Source organism: Macaca nemestrina, chromosome 6 (genome assembly GCF_043159975.1).
Source record: "Macaca nemestrina isolate mMacNem1 chromosome 6, mMacNem.hap1, whole genome shotgun sequence".
Classification (NCBI taxonomy): Eukaryota; Metazoa; Chordata; class Mammalia; order Primates; family Cercopithecidae; genus Macaca; species Macaca nemestrina.
Window position 1 is genome coordinate 85,785,826 of NC_092130.1, and position 16,900 is coordinate 85,802,725.

General features: G+C 35.9%; 1 protein-coding gene across 2 annotated transcripts in view; it reads left to right on the forward strand.

Moving 5' to 3' along the window:
• The window catches only part of SKIC3 (SKI3 subunit of superkiller complex), a 91,525-nt gene that overhangs the window by 1,091 nt on the left and 73,534 nt on the right, over positions 1 to 16,900 (forward strand). The window contains exons 2-8 of one of the 2 annotated variants that reach the window (XM_011758814.3): positions 3,310 to 3,381; positions 5,551 to 5,704; positions 7,116 to 7,206; positions 11,241 to 11,384; positions 12,675 to 12,766; positions 13,197 to 13,272; positions 13,787 to 13,927. In XM_011758814.3, the coding sequence (XP_011757116.2) occupies positions 7,117 to 7,206; positions 11,241 to 11,384; positions 12,675 to 12,766; positions 13,197 to 13,272; positions 13,787 to 13,927 (543 nt within the window). In that variant the 5' untranslated portion in view covers positions 3,310 to 3,381; positions 5,551 to 5,704; position 7,116. Of the gene's footprint in view, positions 1 to 392; positions 3,382 to 5,550; positions 5,705 to 7,115; positions 7,207 to 11,240; positions 11,385 to 12,674; positions 12,767 to 13,196; positions 13,273 to 13,786; positions 13,928 to 16,900 lie in introns of those variants that run through there. The other variant, XM_024796096.2, reaches the window with a different exon arrangement.

Genomic DNA, 16,900 nt, shown 5'->3' on the forward strand with positions numbered 1-16,900 from the left:
TGCCAGTCTACTGAGTTTATCTGTTAGTGTAGCAGAATTGTTACTCAAGCAGCGTGATAAAGATCTGCGGGTCACGCAAAAACGTAAACAGTGTTGGGCGCGGTGGCTCACGCCTGTAATCCCAGCACTTTGGAAGGCCGAGACGGACGGATCACCTAAGGTCAGGAGTTTGAGACCAGCCTGGCTAACATGGTGAAACCCCGTCTTTACGAAAAATACACAAAATACCGGGCGTGGTGGCGGGCGCCTGTAATCCCAGCTACTCGGGAGGCTGAGGCAGGAGAATCGCTTGAACCCAGAAGGCGGAGGTTGCAGTGAGCCGAGATCACACCAATGCACTCCAGCCTGGGCAACAAGAGCAAAACTCTGTCTCAAAAAAAAAAAAAAAAAAAAAAAGAACCTAAACAATAGTCTCGGTTTACACGAGGTTAGACTTCAGGGAAGCAAAACCTAGCATACATGAAATAATAATACAGCGTGGAAGGTGATACAAGTGGACTCCCTCATAAACACAAATTTGTTTCGAATTTATTTGGAATGTAGGATGTATTTTCTACCATGGTGACAATATTGACTGACATTTGAATTCATAAAAGTTATATTTAACTTTGTGTCTGATTCCATAAACTGTACTTACTCTCTACAGCCTTGTTTCCACAGGATATGTACTCTGATGACAGAATTACAAGAATACATCTTTTTCTTCTTTCTCCCCTTGGCAGTGTCAATAGGAGCAGGTGCTGCAGTGATTTGGAGCAAGACAGATATTTTAGAGCCTTAGAGACATTGTGCTGGAAGAATCTAAGAGGCTTCTAGTCCTACTTCCCATCTGACATTCAGTTTATCCTAAATCATTCCTGCTGAGTGGATTGTTCAGCCTGTGCTTTTTCATCTCCAGCCATGGGAAGCACTTCCACTAAACGCCTCATTCCACATTTAAATAGGTCTCATTAAAAGTTCCTATTTTAAGTTGAAGTTAATCTTCCTCTATTTTTAACCATTCATTAGTTCATTTTTCTTCACTTTTACATGGATAATCTCTCCCTTTCAACAGTCCTTCCCCTCACTCCCTCTCCACCATTTATTTTTTTCCTAGTCCCCAGTTTTTTCAGCTAGTTCTCATAATTTCAGGTTCCCTCATTGTTTTGATTACTCTTTTGTGAACATATAACATTTTTGCTAATCAGTAACTATGCTATCAGAAAAGGTACTCAGGAGAATGTAACCATTTGCCTCACTGCCTACTTCCCTCCCACCGTTTTTCACTTCTGCATGCTCTCCCCTAGAATACTGAGTTGCCAAAGCCCTCTTTGGAAAGTGCGGGTCACAGATGCTTCTGTGGGCTTGTTTTTCCCCAGGAGCGTCCTCAAAGTGTGACTCGATAAACCTCTACTGATTGAGACACTTCCCTCAGTCACTCAGTTTTTTGTTAACACTGGTAAGCTTTGGAAGCTGGAAGATCATTAGCTCTTTATTGAATATGTATTATTCAGTAAGTGTTGGGTATTTAAGAAGCTCTGAAAATATAAGATCTACATCTAAGAATTTATTGAATTGGGAGACAGGTTATGTCTATATAAGATAATAAAAATAATATTTGTTAAGTTGCAGTTGAGTAGCTCAGTTAATAAGTGGTTTGGAGGAGGAAGTGATCCCTGTTGTAGGCTGTACTCTAGTATTCATGTAGTGTAGTAACTAATTTGAAGAGGATACTCATGTTTGATGATAGCTGTCTTTTGAGGAATACAGATGCTTCTTGACTTATGATGGGGTTACACCATGATAAACCCATTTTAACTTGAAAATATTGTAAGTCAAAATGCATTTAATATCCTGATAAGCACATCCTAAAGTCAAAAAATTGTAAGTTCAGCCATTTGTAAGTCAGGGGCCATTTGTATAGGTAAGAAGTTTACTTCTTGAGAGAGCAAGGAAGAAGGAGGTTGCAGAGAGGGTTGGGGATTTTGAATGTGTAGAGAAAATTAGTAACTGAGTTATCCCACTAGTTGTTTTAGGAATGGCAAGTAGTGAAGTTGATTGAGAGACTAACAGTAGATAGGACATTATTAGTATAGATTATGTCCAAGTACTCCATCTATGTTTATGTCAGGTAAGTGATGCAATTCTTACTTTACCAGTGAGGAAACGGGCTTTGAGTAATGAAGTCAGGTACCCAAGGCCTAATGGCTTTGATCCTAGATCTATTTGATTTCCTAAGCTCACTCTCAACTAGGGTAAGCCTTGGTGGGTGGATATGACAGAGTAACGGGGCTGACAGGATCTAGGGTATTTTGTAAGAACAGAGCTGAAGTGACTGAGTGATAAATTAAAACTAGATTGGATGAGGAGGGCAGCCAAGTGTTACCAGGGCTAAAGAAGCCAGTGAAATAGTCAAGTTGGTACTTTTTTTTCTTTTTTAACTATTATCTTACTTTCCTAAACATTGTTTGGATTACTATACTTTCTTTTCTTACCAGTAAGACTTTTTACTGTTGAACTTATACTTCTATTTAGGTAGATCACTAATGAGTGTTTTGGTTAGGGAAACTTTTCATTCGTTGTTCATCCCTACCTGCCTTGCCTAAACATTGTTTACTTCCTAGTTCTGAAGTAGCATGTTTTTTTCACTTTATTCAACTTTTCAAAACCACCTCCATTCTCTCCAGGGACCATTCTAGATTATTTTTTGTTTGACAGAAGCCACTTCAGGGATGCTATCAAAATATTCTTAGAACTTGTAGATGTGTAGTTAGTTGTGTTACTATTTTTAATGACTATTTAAATGCATTATTAACATTAAAAATTTTTCTCTGTTTTCATTAGATTACGAACTAATATAATTGTATTATACTCCTTATGTTCCTTAGAACAAAGTTCTATTCTAATATAATTAGGCTGCAAATTGGGTGTAAATAAGTACCCTTAGTTGTCTGTAGATGTCCTTGATTCAAAGCAAAAATGGCACAGAAATAGTAGATATTCTTTTTTGGCTCCATTTTTTATATTGACATCAGTGTCAAAATGATTCTGAAATGATTTTTCAGAATCCTTCTGATCTCTTATAGAGGTTTCCTTTTATCATCTGAGACCCTAGGAATATAGTTTAGACCAATTTAGAAATTTGGAGATTAAGATTAGTATCTCTCTGGGAAAGAATACAAGTACTAAAAATCGTACATAATTATTTCTCATGTTTTAAATTATGAATTATGAAAATTGAATCTGATGCTTTAAAAAGTTTAGAAGGTTTTGGGTTGTGGGTGTCATCTTTTTATATGACTGTCTCATACTTGTTTTTATTTAATTTAGATGGAAAATGGATAAGGAACAATCTGAAATTCAATTCGGGAAGAATATAGAGGTAGTAATAATAGGTAAAAGGTAAGTGTCTAGAATGCTAAATAATAAATTGGAATCTATTTTTACTTCATGATTTTTTTACTCATTGCTTTCAGAAGAAAGATTTAATGGCATAGGTTTTTTTTTTTTTTTTTAATGTCAGACTATGGGTCATCACAAAACACCTTTTGTTATTAGATTTAAAGGTATCATTTTTTTTCCTTTCTGTAATTAGCTTCCATTATCATTATCATTACTATTTATTGTTATTGTTGTTTTAGCTTTGTGGAATCTTTATATGAGCATATTGGAATATTATTTAAGGTTTCATAGCCTCAACTGGGGACAGTAGGACATATCAGTTCACTTACATATATATGTTGTCTTTGAGGAATATCATTGCCTTTATGGCATGACTGTCACTTTCTAACTCTTTTTAAGTGCCATTGTTGCCACTTTTTATGCTTGATTTATGTCGGATAAAAATATTTTGGGTTGGCCTGGCGCGGTGGGTCACGCCTGTAATCCCAGCACTTTGTGAGGCCGAGGCGGGCGGATCACAAGGTCAGGAGATCGAGACCACGGTAAAACCTTGTCTCTACTAAAAATACAAAAAATTAGCTGGGCGCGGTGGCGGGCGCCTGTAGTCCCAGCTACTCTGGAGGCTGAGGCAGGAGAATGGCGTAAACCCGGGAGGCGGAGCTTGCCGTGAGCCAGATCGCGCCACTGCACTCCAGCCTGGGGGACAGAGCGAGACTCCCATCTCAAAAATATGTATATATATTTTGGGTTGGTAATAGAAAAAATTGAGTGAAAACGTACAAAATGAATACTCTTGTTTAAAAAAAGTCAGTTGAGATTGAGAAGAAAAGTGGGAGGAGAGGTATAAGAGGGAAGAATTAATAGGGAGTTGTGTTGTGGAAGAATGTTAAAGACATCTCCCTCTCTTGCAAGAGAGCTAGGTGTTTCTTTGAAATGTTAGAAATCCTTACAATCAAGGGAAATATCCAAAATAGAGGAGTATGGGGTTACGTGGAATCATTTTGGGTAGTAGGTTTTTACCCTTGGAAGGAAAATGGGTTTAAGTGGTACCTAGTAGGTGGTTGGATCTCAATAAGGGTTTGTTTAGAAAATTGGTGAATGGACCTTTCCCTTCCACCCCACCCCCTCAAAAAAAGGAGGAAGTAGCTTTTAGGGTTGAAAAGGGGCAGATTATTTTGTCTTTTTAGAAATTAACCTTCTGAAACTTACATACGTACATATATGTGTGTATGCATGAGTGAGAGAGGACCTCAGTGCTAGCGTATTATGTTAAATGTTGCATCAAATGAAGAAGGAATTGGAAGAGAAGAATAGAGGATTCCATTGTAGCATGAAGAATTGTAATTACATATGGAGACACACAGATACTGAAGGATATTTAATATTAGAATTGATTACCAAGAGAAAAATGGTATTTGTTTCTATATAGTGGTCTTTAAAAACAATCTACTTAAAAATTCCTAATGGCTTCCTATTTGCTGCTGTATTTTAGTTCATACTTGTCTTTTTGACTTTCAGGATCTGTAATCTGAGGCTCTGTTTGACCTATCCAACCTAATTTTCTTCTCTTCTTTAATAAGTCCCTTCTGATCCATTCAGCATGGCTTTCTCACTGTTTCCTATACTTGCCACAACTCATTCCCACTTCTCTCACTTTGCTAATGCATTTGCCTCTGAGTAGAGCAATTTTCCTTCTTCCCTCCATTCTTAAGTCTTGTCTTCTTCTATTAATAGTAGCTGTTAATAACATCACGCCACACACCTTTCCTCCTCTAAATTCCTATTGCACTTCCACTCATTACCCTTAGTTTAGCATTTGATTACTGAATGACTTATATGTCTTAAGTCTTTCTCTTGATTTAGATTATATTCTTTATGTATTTTTTATATCATGCATAGCAAATAGCTTGGGGGCTGCATGTAGTTTAGTAGTGGTTGGTTCTACCTTGTTTGTATACGTGCCCTCTTGAATGTTGGGTGATAGAAGAGATGGTGAACTTCCTCCTTATGTAATGGTTGTGGTCTTCTGTTTGTTTTTAATTTGAGACTGTTTTTGTTCCTTTTCAACTTGGACATCTTTTGATTTTTTTACTTGAGTATCTCTTTTTGTCTCTTTTTATTGGTCTAGATCAGTTGTCATCATCCTTGATGTTATTTTCTTCTTTTTAGTCTGCAGGGTTTTTTTAAACCAAAGGAAACTGGTTTGAGAAAATTGTGAAATCAGCATTGAAATTTGTTACCTACTCCAATCAAGATTTGCAAACTACAAAAAAAGTTCTGAAGGTTTCACCTGTAAATATATACCAAGATAATTTCAGATAAGGTAGTAGTTTCTAAATCAAGAACATATGAAATATGGTGCTTTAAATTATATAATTATTGTAACTCGGCAAAAAAGTTACTTATCTGCCTATTTAGGAAATCTGGTTCTAGCTGTAGATAAATTGATTTTATGGTATCTTAATTTTTCTATTATTTTGAATCCTAACATTTTTTAAGTCAAAAAGATTAAAAAATATATATCTAACTTCTCAAGCTTCTTTGGTCTCATACTTCTGTGTTAGCTTCTTCTTTGGATATAAAGGACTGTCAGTTTACCATGTCAGTGATTCATCTTTTTGGTATATTTTACTCCCTTGAGCATCTGAAACCTATAAATACTTAATATTTACCCCAGCTTTGTTTTACCTTTCTATGAGATTAGAGGAACTGACAGAAAATACAAATGTTTCTTTTTTTCAACATTGAATTATGATTGAATTAGACTTGTTTACAGGTAAGCCAGAATAAGTTGTGAAATCTTAAAATATGCTAGTTTATTTAAAATTAATATATCTTAAGATTAAATGAAGAAATTATCTACTAATTAAAATATCTTCTTATGACTGAAATTAATGTACAACTCTTTTGCATTATCCATTGCTTCCATTCAAGTTTAAACATTGTTTTTCTTTAGAGAAAGTATGGGTAATAATCCTACAGTAATCCTTATTGTGAAGAAAGTTAATATCCTGATTTATGTTTCACAGAAACTAGCATTAAAACAATGCTTTCTTAAACTTTCCTATCACAGTCACTGAAATTATTTGTGTTGGTGTTTGATCTGTGACTTGGGCTTATTCTACTGGATCTTACTTTGTATAGAGTGGGAGAGTTGGATTGAGATTGGTATGTATTTTGAGTTCTGATCAAGAAGATCGTTTGTATTTTAGCCAAAATATATGGAGAATGGATGTAAATAAAATATAACTCAATTTCAACACTTATTAATTGATCATCTGTAATTTGTAAGATACTAGGTTCTATGGATGCGGCAGTGAAAAAAAAAATTCTTGCCTGCATAGAACTTACATTCTTGTGGGGGTTGGGACCCAGAAAATAAATAGGATAAATAAGTAGAATATATAGTATATTAAATGTGACAAATGCTTTCAAGAAAAATAAAGCAATGAAAGGGGTTCAGGAAATACTGGGTTGTTGAGAGTAGGGGGATGGCAAGATTAAAATGTTAAAATAGCATGTAGAGGGAGGGTTTCATTGAGGAAATAAAGACATTTGAGTACAAATCTGAAGAGGTTAAGGAATAAACTGTGTATATGCTAGAGGGAAGACTGTTCCAGATAGAAGGAGTCTTTTCTCTTTCCAGGTTCCCTTTCCAGATGACTAAGTTTGTTGGAACCTTTACGGGCGGGTAGATATTACTGTAGATTCACTCAGGCTTTCTGCCTTGACAGAATGTCCAGCAAGGAAGTGAAGACTGCTCTAAAAAGTGCTAGAGATGCAATCAGAAACAAAGAATACAAAGAAGCTTTGAAACACTGTAAGGTAACCAGTATTTTTTTCTTCCACAATAAAAGTATGTTACCCATTTATAAACATTGTTGATTTGTAATATGTGAATTATTTACTGTCCAAACAACAAAAGGGGTAAGGCCATTTAGTAGAACCATTAGAATGGTTAGACATTTAGCTTCCAATTAGCAGGATAAACTACCTTTGCCAAACTTAATTTTCTCTGTATTGGTAACTTACCAAAACCAAGTTCTGAAAACCTGAATATCCCATAAATGTCTTTTGATGGTTGTATCATGGAATGCTACTGTATCTTAAAGTTTTCATTTTTTAATGGCATGTTAGTGTTCTTTTTCTATTTGGTTTGTGGATGAGAGAATCAAGATTATAAAGCTTATTTTTATGTTGATGGAAATGTTTCCATTCAGAGGGAGAAATTGGACGCAGAGGAGAGACAGAGGGTAGTGGTAGGAGTAAAGTCATCAGTAGGTGAGAGACACACTGGGATCCAGAGCTTGAGGGAGCCCTTTAATCCTTCTTCCATCTTAGCAGGAGAGAAGATAGGTGCCCATCATACAGTGTTGGGCTTGTAGATTTGGCGATGGGAAAAGCTTTCTTCTCGAATGGCTTCTATTTTCTTGGCGAAGTATAAGATGAGACTGGGAGAAGACTTGGTTAGGAGGTTTGAGATAAAAGAAGGTATGAAATAGCTTCTTTCTTTTTTTTTTCGTGGTGGGAAAACAAACATGCTAGTAAGGACTGGAAAGATTAGCAGGCCCTAGTGATTGCCCATTTGAAGTTTCGAGCTATTAAAGTGAAATTAATGAACTCCGCTGTAGTTTTCTCTCTTCGTATTCAGCTTCCCAGGTTTGGAGATGGGCATGATGGGGTTCAAGTGTGGATGGAGAGAAAGATGAGAGGAAAGACATGCAAAGGAGTTGAGGTTGTGATGACAAGGGATTGATGACAGTGGTGAGTCCTGGAGTCTAAGCTGGGTAAGGAGGAATGAGAAATGAGAAGTGGGCTGATAGGCAATGGAAAAAGGGGTTAGGATAGAAAATATTAGAGAAATCAAAGGTTAAAGATTTGTTACCATGGGTCCACTACAGTAATTGACCTGGGACGGTAGGAGAGGAGCAGATGAGTACCGTGCTGGAAATTCAGATTTTGGATGGGTGAGTAGCGTGGAGGTCATGTAACTGAGAGGCCAGAGTGTTCAATGGGACATCAACATGAAGGTTAGAATGAATACAGGCACTGAGGTGGAAAAGAAGGATACAGAATTTTCACTGAAGGAAAGGGGAGTTAGGAAGTTGGTAGACTGTAGCAACAAGAAGGCTGTTTTTAGTAGTATAGTTGGATGGCCTGAGCTTCAAAGGCAGTGGGGTTGCTGAAGGAGGAAGGAGCAGAAGAGGACTGTAGGTGACAGTGCGAGCGAGGAGAAGCCGCTTCTCATCTCCTAGGCCTGTGGCATGTGAGCTGTAAAAGAAGTCAGCTGCAATCTGTAGGATCTATAGGGGAATTAGCCATGTTTTCATTGAGGCAGAACTTGGTGTGGTTAAAAGAAAGGTTAAAAATATGGAGGGAACTTGGCTGATCCAGATTGGGAGTTTCAGAGGGCACAATGAAGAATTTAGGAGAGTGGTAGGGAGGGAATTGGGCAAGACTAGGGAGTATACATGGCAATATGAGGATGAGTCTAAGGAGTAAACAGATAAAGGATACCCTTGTGAGGTTTAGGTTTCTGGTGGTGACTGATGGAGCCTAGCAGGGATGCAAGGCCATGATAGTATTCATCTTGATTTAGAAGAAGGTAGGCCGTGTGTTCCAAGTGGGGACAGGTTGTGGATGGAGTACAAGAAGGGAAGAAGGACTGTTTCCTTCAGCACTAGGTTTATCTAATTGATGCACGTTTCAGTTATTATATACAGCACCACCATAGTTGTCTTCTTTCTGTAGGCTTTCTGCAAAATTCAGATACGAATTACACCAAATAGTTAATAATTTATACTAGAGAGACCCAATTAGAAAATGCAGATGGATAGCTGATCAGTTCTAAATGCCTGATTACTAATGTGCAGTAACCCAGAATATTGGTTGAGACTGAATGCATTTTTGAGTAAAGGAATGTTGCATTTGCTGTGGGTTTGTCTGATCGTCACCTTGTCTGCCTTTGGCTCTTTATCACATGATACGAGTGTCTCTTCAGGGAAGCCTTCTCCAGTTTGTGCAGAGTTCCGTTCTTTTTTCTCTGTGTTCTTTCAGAGTTTCATACCTGCTTTCGTCACATTGTTGATAATTTTTTTTTTTTTTGAGACGGAGTCTCACTCTGTGGCCGAGGCTGGATGGAGTGCAGTGGCACGATCTCGGCTCACTGCAAGCTCCGCCTCCCGGGTTCACGCCTCAGCCTCCCGACTAGCTGGGACTGCAGGCGCCCAACACCACACCTGGCAAATTTTTTATATTTTTAGTGGAGACTGGGTTTCACCGTGTTAGCCAGGATGGTTTCCATCTCCTGACCTGGTGATCCGCCCACCTCGGCCTCCTGAAGTGCTGGGATTACAGGCGTGAGCCACTGCGCCCAGCCGATAATTATTTTCTTAAACATCCATTTCAGATTCTGAAAAGAATCTGGTCATGAGGCAGATAGTCGGTATTTAACTAACTGCTGGTTGACTATTGCATTTTGTTCAGCAGTTAAGTGCCAGCCATTGTAGCTGGTGTTGGGAACATAAGCATTAATAAGGCGCCAGCGTTTAGAGCTTAACTTTGGTAGTTGCATCATTGTTGTGGTTTGTTAGGAGGCAGCATTATTATGTTGAAGTCAAAATAAATAGAGACACGAATATTTAAATTGAATTTTATTTTGGGAAGCAAGAATTGCAATTTCGGGCATATGCACACAGGCTAAGTGGTCTTTTGTATGTCTGAAGAACAAAGAGAAGGTTGGCCATTTTATTGGAAAGAAAAATGTTGTGTATTATTTTGAAAGAAAGCTCACTGGTACTAGAGAAGCTTTTGGGAGCTGGCAGGCTCTGATTGGTGAGTGACGATGGTAGGTAAAACTAGACTTAGAGTCATGGCAGCTACCGGGGAAAACTAATCTTAGGGTTACAGCAGGCCCTCTCAGCAGCTGGGCTTTTGGAAAATTTAAATCTTGGAGCAGGTGCTATGAGGCCTGAGTGCCTTTTTCCCCGGTGTTCCCTTTACTCTGACTTAGTCAGGTGACAAGAATGACCCAATTTGTGTAATCAGTGTGTTCACAAATAGAATGGAGCTTGTACTGCATATTAGGGACAGATTATTAGAAGTGTTATGTGGATGCACTCAAGTCAAATAATATGACTAGCTTAACTCATGGAAATATTCTTATTTTCTCTAGAATAATGTAAAACCTTAAGAAGTTAATTTCATTTCAGCTACCGGTTTTGTTTTTCTTTCCCTAGAATATACTTAACTAACTGCTTCAAGCTATTTTATTTTACCTTAGCAAGTAGTTGTTATTTCTGAAAGCAATTATCTCTACATATAATTTTTATTCCAGGTGGCATGTGTTGTTTAAACATTCATTGCCACTATTTATTTTGAACATATTTGGTATGGTCACATCGGGGTGAATCTACTTTCCTAGTCTATAACCGAGAAAAATCCATGTGTCTAATATGGGGAAACTATCATGGTGAAGGAAATGAAGTGAAATGAGATGGAGAACAGTTTTGTGAGTTTGACTAGTAGCAGTATGGAGACAGGCAGGATGACTGAGTAGTTACTGTTCTTTTTATACCCAGTATTGTCAAAGAGCATGGGGAGGCATTTGGTGGAGGTGTCAGTATCACTTGGGCAGCTTTAAAAAAACCACCTGTTATTTCAAAGCCATTATGGTCACTCATACAGTCCAGCTCCTTCCCCTGAGGAAACTGAAACCAGATAGGTTAAATGGCATTCTGAAGTTTGCCCTGTTAGTGGTAGATACGGATTTCCTGACTCATAAGTAGACTTTCTGTTATTGTTAGTTCATTTGCTTCCAAAATTTACTGACTTGCTCTTTTATTATTTTTTTAAATCAGACAGTGTTAAAACAAGAGAAAAATAACTATAATGCCTGGGTTTTTATTGGTGTTGCTGCAGCAGAACTAGAACAACCTGATCAGGCCCAGAGTGCCTATAAGAAAGCTGCTGAATTAGAGCCAGATCAATTACTAGCTTGGCAGGTATGTAGAAAAAAATTTTTTTTCTGTATTATGGGAATGGATTTTTTTTTTTTTTCACATTTTTCAAAATACAGGTTTCAACACTAAACTAAGCATTTAAACCTACATTTGCCCCATATAAGAAAAAATTTAAATTTATTGGTTTTCTAAACCTAAAAGTTAGTTTAGAAAAAAAGTGGTGCGAAGGATGTTGTTTAACACTATTTAACATCCTATCTAATAGATTATTTCAAATGTGAGCACTCAAATATAAATCTCTACTTTAGTTATATGTGCATATAAAAGACTTGTCCATAATATCATTCTTCATGCTTACCTGAGGAAAAAGAAATGTTTTTTTAATGTTTCCGAAAAATAAAATAATATAAAAATGTTTAATGTTTCTATCTTTGAATGCAAGTTAAATTCTTTTTTCTTGCTTAGTGGCCTTAATGTTTTTACGTAGATTCTCCAACTTTTTCACATTTAATAACTTTGTTTGGTATCTCAATCACACCTTTGAAACTGATGAATTCAATGTTGTAGGCCCTGGAGAGTATGAACCTGTTTGTCTTAGGTTCATGTGAATAAGAACTTGAGGATATCTGGTAACAAACTTAGAGAAATTGATGCTTTTATAGTGGACTGAGTGGTTTAGGATATCTGATCCTTCTTTAAAGCAAAAGTGACAATTTTCACAGACTACTTGATTTTTTTTTTTTGTTTGATTATATCATATAAAAGTATTGTCACATAGATCTTAAAATTAAATCTTCTTACCTCCCCTCACCCTCTCCACCAATGGTAATGCTATTATGTAGCATGGTTATGCTAGTTAGCTTGATTATGGTTGTCATTTCACAGTGAATACATATATCAAAATACCAAGTTGTACACCTTAAAAATAAACAATTTTTATATGTCAATGATATTGCAATAAAACACTTTAAAACACATGCTGAAATTAAAAAAAAATAGTGTCTTATAGTAGTCTTACATGGGAAGATTGCGAAATAGCCATTAAAAGTATTTATTATCGTGAAGCACTTCAAATCAATTTTCAAAAGAAAAGGGAATGGTATACCTCTTTATTCCTGTCACCCATACTCAACAATATCCACTTTACCTGTGCCCTCAGACCCCCAGTTATTATATTTAGAGGCAAATCCTAGACAGATCATTTCATTTGTAAATTATAATCTTTTTCATAAATAATCTTTATAGATTATCATATTATTTGGCAAAATAAATGAATGTGAGAACAGCAAATGTTTTAGGAAAAAGAATAATCATGAGTACTTCTTCTTTTAGGGGTTAGCAAACTTGTATGAGAAATATAATCACATAAATGCTAAGGATGACTTACCCGGTGTTTACCAAAAGCTCCTAGATCTTTATGAAAGGTAAGAAATGTATGAGGAAAGGCCAGTTTCTTTCAAAGCTTGAATTTTAATAAACTGATTAAAATTCATATAGAAGTATTCCAACATTTACTGGGAATTGGGAGGCTTTTTTCTTTCAAACATTTGTCACAGAATCTTTTGTGATTGAAGTAGAATCAAAACACTACTAGTAAGAGGACTGACTAATTTTGGAACTTTGATATTATTTTCAGTCAATGTAATAGAAGATAATATTTCTTAGACCTTTTCTTTTTTATGAGGAGCTCATTTTAGAAAATTTTACTGTAGTATGAAAGAAGATATGTTCTAATTTAAAATAGTACCTGAAATTATTATTGGAATACTTAAATTTTAGTGTTTTAAGTCCTTGGTTATTTTTATTAATCAGATTCAAAAATCCTTTTGTGTGTGTGTTTTGTTTTGTTCTAAGTGTTGACAAACAGAAGTGGTGTGATGTCTGCAAGAAACTTGTGGATCTATATTACCAAGAAAAGAAACACCTAGAGGTTGGTGAATGATTTTCTGACTTCTTTTAATAATAGATGGGCTGGGCGCGGTGACTCACACCTGTAATCCCAGCACTTTGGGAGGCTGAGGCAGGCAGATCACCTGAGGTCGGGAGTTCGAGACCAGTCAGACCAACATGGAGAAACCCTGTCTCTACTAAAAATACAAAATTAGCTGGGCATGGTGGTACATGCCTGTAATCCCAGCTACTCAGGAGGCTGAAGCAGGAGAATCGCTTCAACCCAGGAGGTGGAGGTTGTGGTAAGCCGAGATTGTGTCATTGCACTCCAGCCTGGGCAACAAGAGCGAAGCTCCATCTCAAAAAAATAAAATAAAATAAAATAAAATAAAATAAAATAAAATAAAATAAAATAAAAAAAAAATAGATGGGGTTCTATGCTTTTGCGATTTTTATATATTAACAGATAAAAATGTTTTTATTTGCAGATTTTACATGTTTATTGACATTTTTACATTTTGGACAAAATAATTTAAAATCTCCTTCTTTAATAGGTGGCTCGAACATGGCACAAGTTGATAAAAACACGGCAGGAAGAAGGTGCAGACAACCAAGAGCTTCATCAACTATGGAGAAAATTGACTCAGTTCCTGGCTGAAAGTACGGAGGACCAGAATAATGAAACTCAGCAAATGGTATTGACTCATTTATTCCATAAGTTTGTTCATGAAAATTGATCATTTAATTGAATTTAGAAAATAGAAACATAATTGATCATTGTCATTTTAATTTCTATTTCCCTAGTAATGTTGAGCATCTTTTCATGTGTTTATTTGCACCTGTGTATTTTCTTTGGTGAAGTGTGTGTTCACATCATTGCTCGTTTTTTACTGAGTTTATTTCTTTTTATGGAGTTTTTTTTTTTATGTTTAATTTTCATAGGGTTTTGGGGCACAGGTGGTATTTGGTCATGAGTAAGTTCTTTAGTAGTGATTTGTGAGATTTTGGTGCGCCTGTCACCCGAGTAGTGTACACTGAACCCAATTTATAGTCTTTTATTCCTCACCCTCACCCAAATTCCCGAAGTCCATTGTATTATTCTTATGCCTTTGTGTCTTCATAACTTAGAGTGAGAACATACAATGTTCTATTCATATGTTCACTTATGAGTGAGAACATATGATGTTTGGTTTTTCATTCCTGAGTTACTTCACTTAGAATAATATTCTCCAGTTCCATCCAGGTTGCTGCGAATGCCATTAATTCATTCCTTTTTATAGCTGAGTAGTATTTCATTGTGTGTGTGTGTGTGTGTGTCGTGTGTGTCTATATATATATATATATATATATATATATCACAATTTCTTTATCCACTCGTTGATTGATGGGCATTTGGGCTAGTTCTATATTTTTGTAGTTGTGACTTGTACCACTATCAACATGCATGTACAAGTATCTTTTTTGTATAATGACTTCTTTTCCTCCAGGTAGATACCTAGTAGAGGGATTGCTGGATCAAATAGTAGTTCTACTTTTAGTTTTTTTTTTTTGAGGCAGAGTGTTACTGTCACCCAGGCTGGAGTGCAGTGGTACAATCTCGGCTCACTGCGACCTCTGCCTTCTAGGTTCAAACAATTCTCCTGCCTCAGGCTCACAAGTAGCTGGGATTACAGGCATGTGCCACGATGCCTGACTAATTTTTGTGTTTTTAGTAGAGATGGGGTTTCACCATGTTGGCCAGGCTGATCTCGAACTCCTGACCTCAAGTGACCTGCCCACTTCAGCCTCCCAAAATGTTGGGATTACAGGCATGAGCCACCGAACCTAGCCTACTTTTAGTTCTTTAAGGAGTCTCCACACTGTTTTCCGTAATGGTTGTACTAGTTTACACTCCCACCAGCAATGTAGAAGTGTTTCCTTTTTACCTCATCCACACCAACATCTATTTTTTTATTTTTTTGATTATGGCCATTCTTGCAGGAGTAAGGTGGTATCGCATTGTGGTTTTGATTTACATTTCCCTGATCGTTAGTGATGTTGAACATTTTTTCATATGTTTGTCAACCATTTGTGTATCTTCTTTTGAGAATTTTCTATTCATATCCTTAGCCAACTTTTTGATGGGATTGTTGTTTTTTTTCTTGCTAATTTGTTTAAGTTCCTTATAGATTCTGGATATTAGTACATGAATTACCTTGGAAATAGGACATTCAATGATGATTCAATGGATGCTCAAAAAAAAAAAAGGATTGTATGTTAGACTAGGTGTTTTGTAAATGTATAATTTTAAATTCATAGAGGCTCTTCTAGATAAAGTCAGAATTATTGGCCTGAGTCTCATGCAGAGTCTGGATGGAGTGGAATTGGTGGTACTCATGGTATCAGAATTTCATTCCCTTGTGTTCATAAGAATCTGCAATACATCAGTAACTTAATCACTATAAAAAATAAACTGAAAATTGACTTTCACAACACTGCTTATGGTGTCTAAAAAGTAGTACCTTTAAAGGTGTGTTTCTTTACACTTCTGAACTAAGAGTACTGAATTACTTTGAGGTTTAACAATTCCACTGTTTAGAGTATTTATATTTAATATTTAGAGTATTTATGCCTAGAAAAAAAGTCTTTATGGTGCAGATTTTAAAGTAATTGAAAAGAATTTTTTGAAAGACTAAAAAAAAATTGGTTTTGAGCCACATTTGGAAAATATATCTATCATTCTCCTTTTTTTATTTGTAACTTTAAAAGTCAACTTAATTTCTTATTATAGTAAATAGCTACTTAATGTACACTTGTTAAACTGAGTGGAATTTTTAAATAAACAAATATAGGCCCTATATAGGATAGGAAGTTCATTTATTTGTATATGTGTTCATTTGTTCACTCATTAATTTGTTTATTCAGAAAATATTTATTGACTACCTATTATGTGTCAGGCAGTGTCCTAAGAGCTGGGGATAAAAATATGAGGATAAGATTTCTTTTTTGTGTGTGATAACATGATTTATCTGTGCATATATTCAGTTGTGGAAAAAATTGAGCAGTGACAAAATTAGGTAGCTTAGCAGTTTCTCTTAAATTATATAATATCATAATATAACTTCATTATTTTCCTTAAAATAGTGTAGGTTACCAGAATATCAAACACATTCCAAAATAAGTAAAGTAACTTTTTGGATTGTCTATCCTACCCTCCTCCATGACAGAGAATTAATTGTACTTATGATTTTAAGAATTGATTTCTAACTGTTAACAACAGATAAAAGAATGGGGGGATTTATTGTTACCTTGAATACTAAGTATTTAGAAAAAAATGTATCACAGATTTTTCATTTGGAATAATTTTATTACTGTTTTAAAAAATCTTTTATGCTAGGCTGTTTTGAGCTATGTTAACTTTATCAGGGCAGCAAATATTTACTTATTTGTATAGACTTTATACCATACTTTCCAAAGAAAATTTGAGATATTGAACTACATTGTGGCTTTTTGGTGTTCAGTCATGAGTATTCATTTTAAAATGCAGAATGTGTAGCCAACTGAGTGGTGTGAAGTGCTTTATACCACGTGCCTTGGATTCTAGTATTCTGTTCTTATTCAAGACATATTTAGAAGGCCTGTTGGCCATCAAAGTCAGTTAATATTGCATAAGAGAAGTGATGGAATGT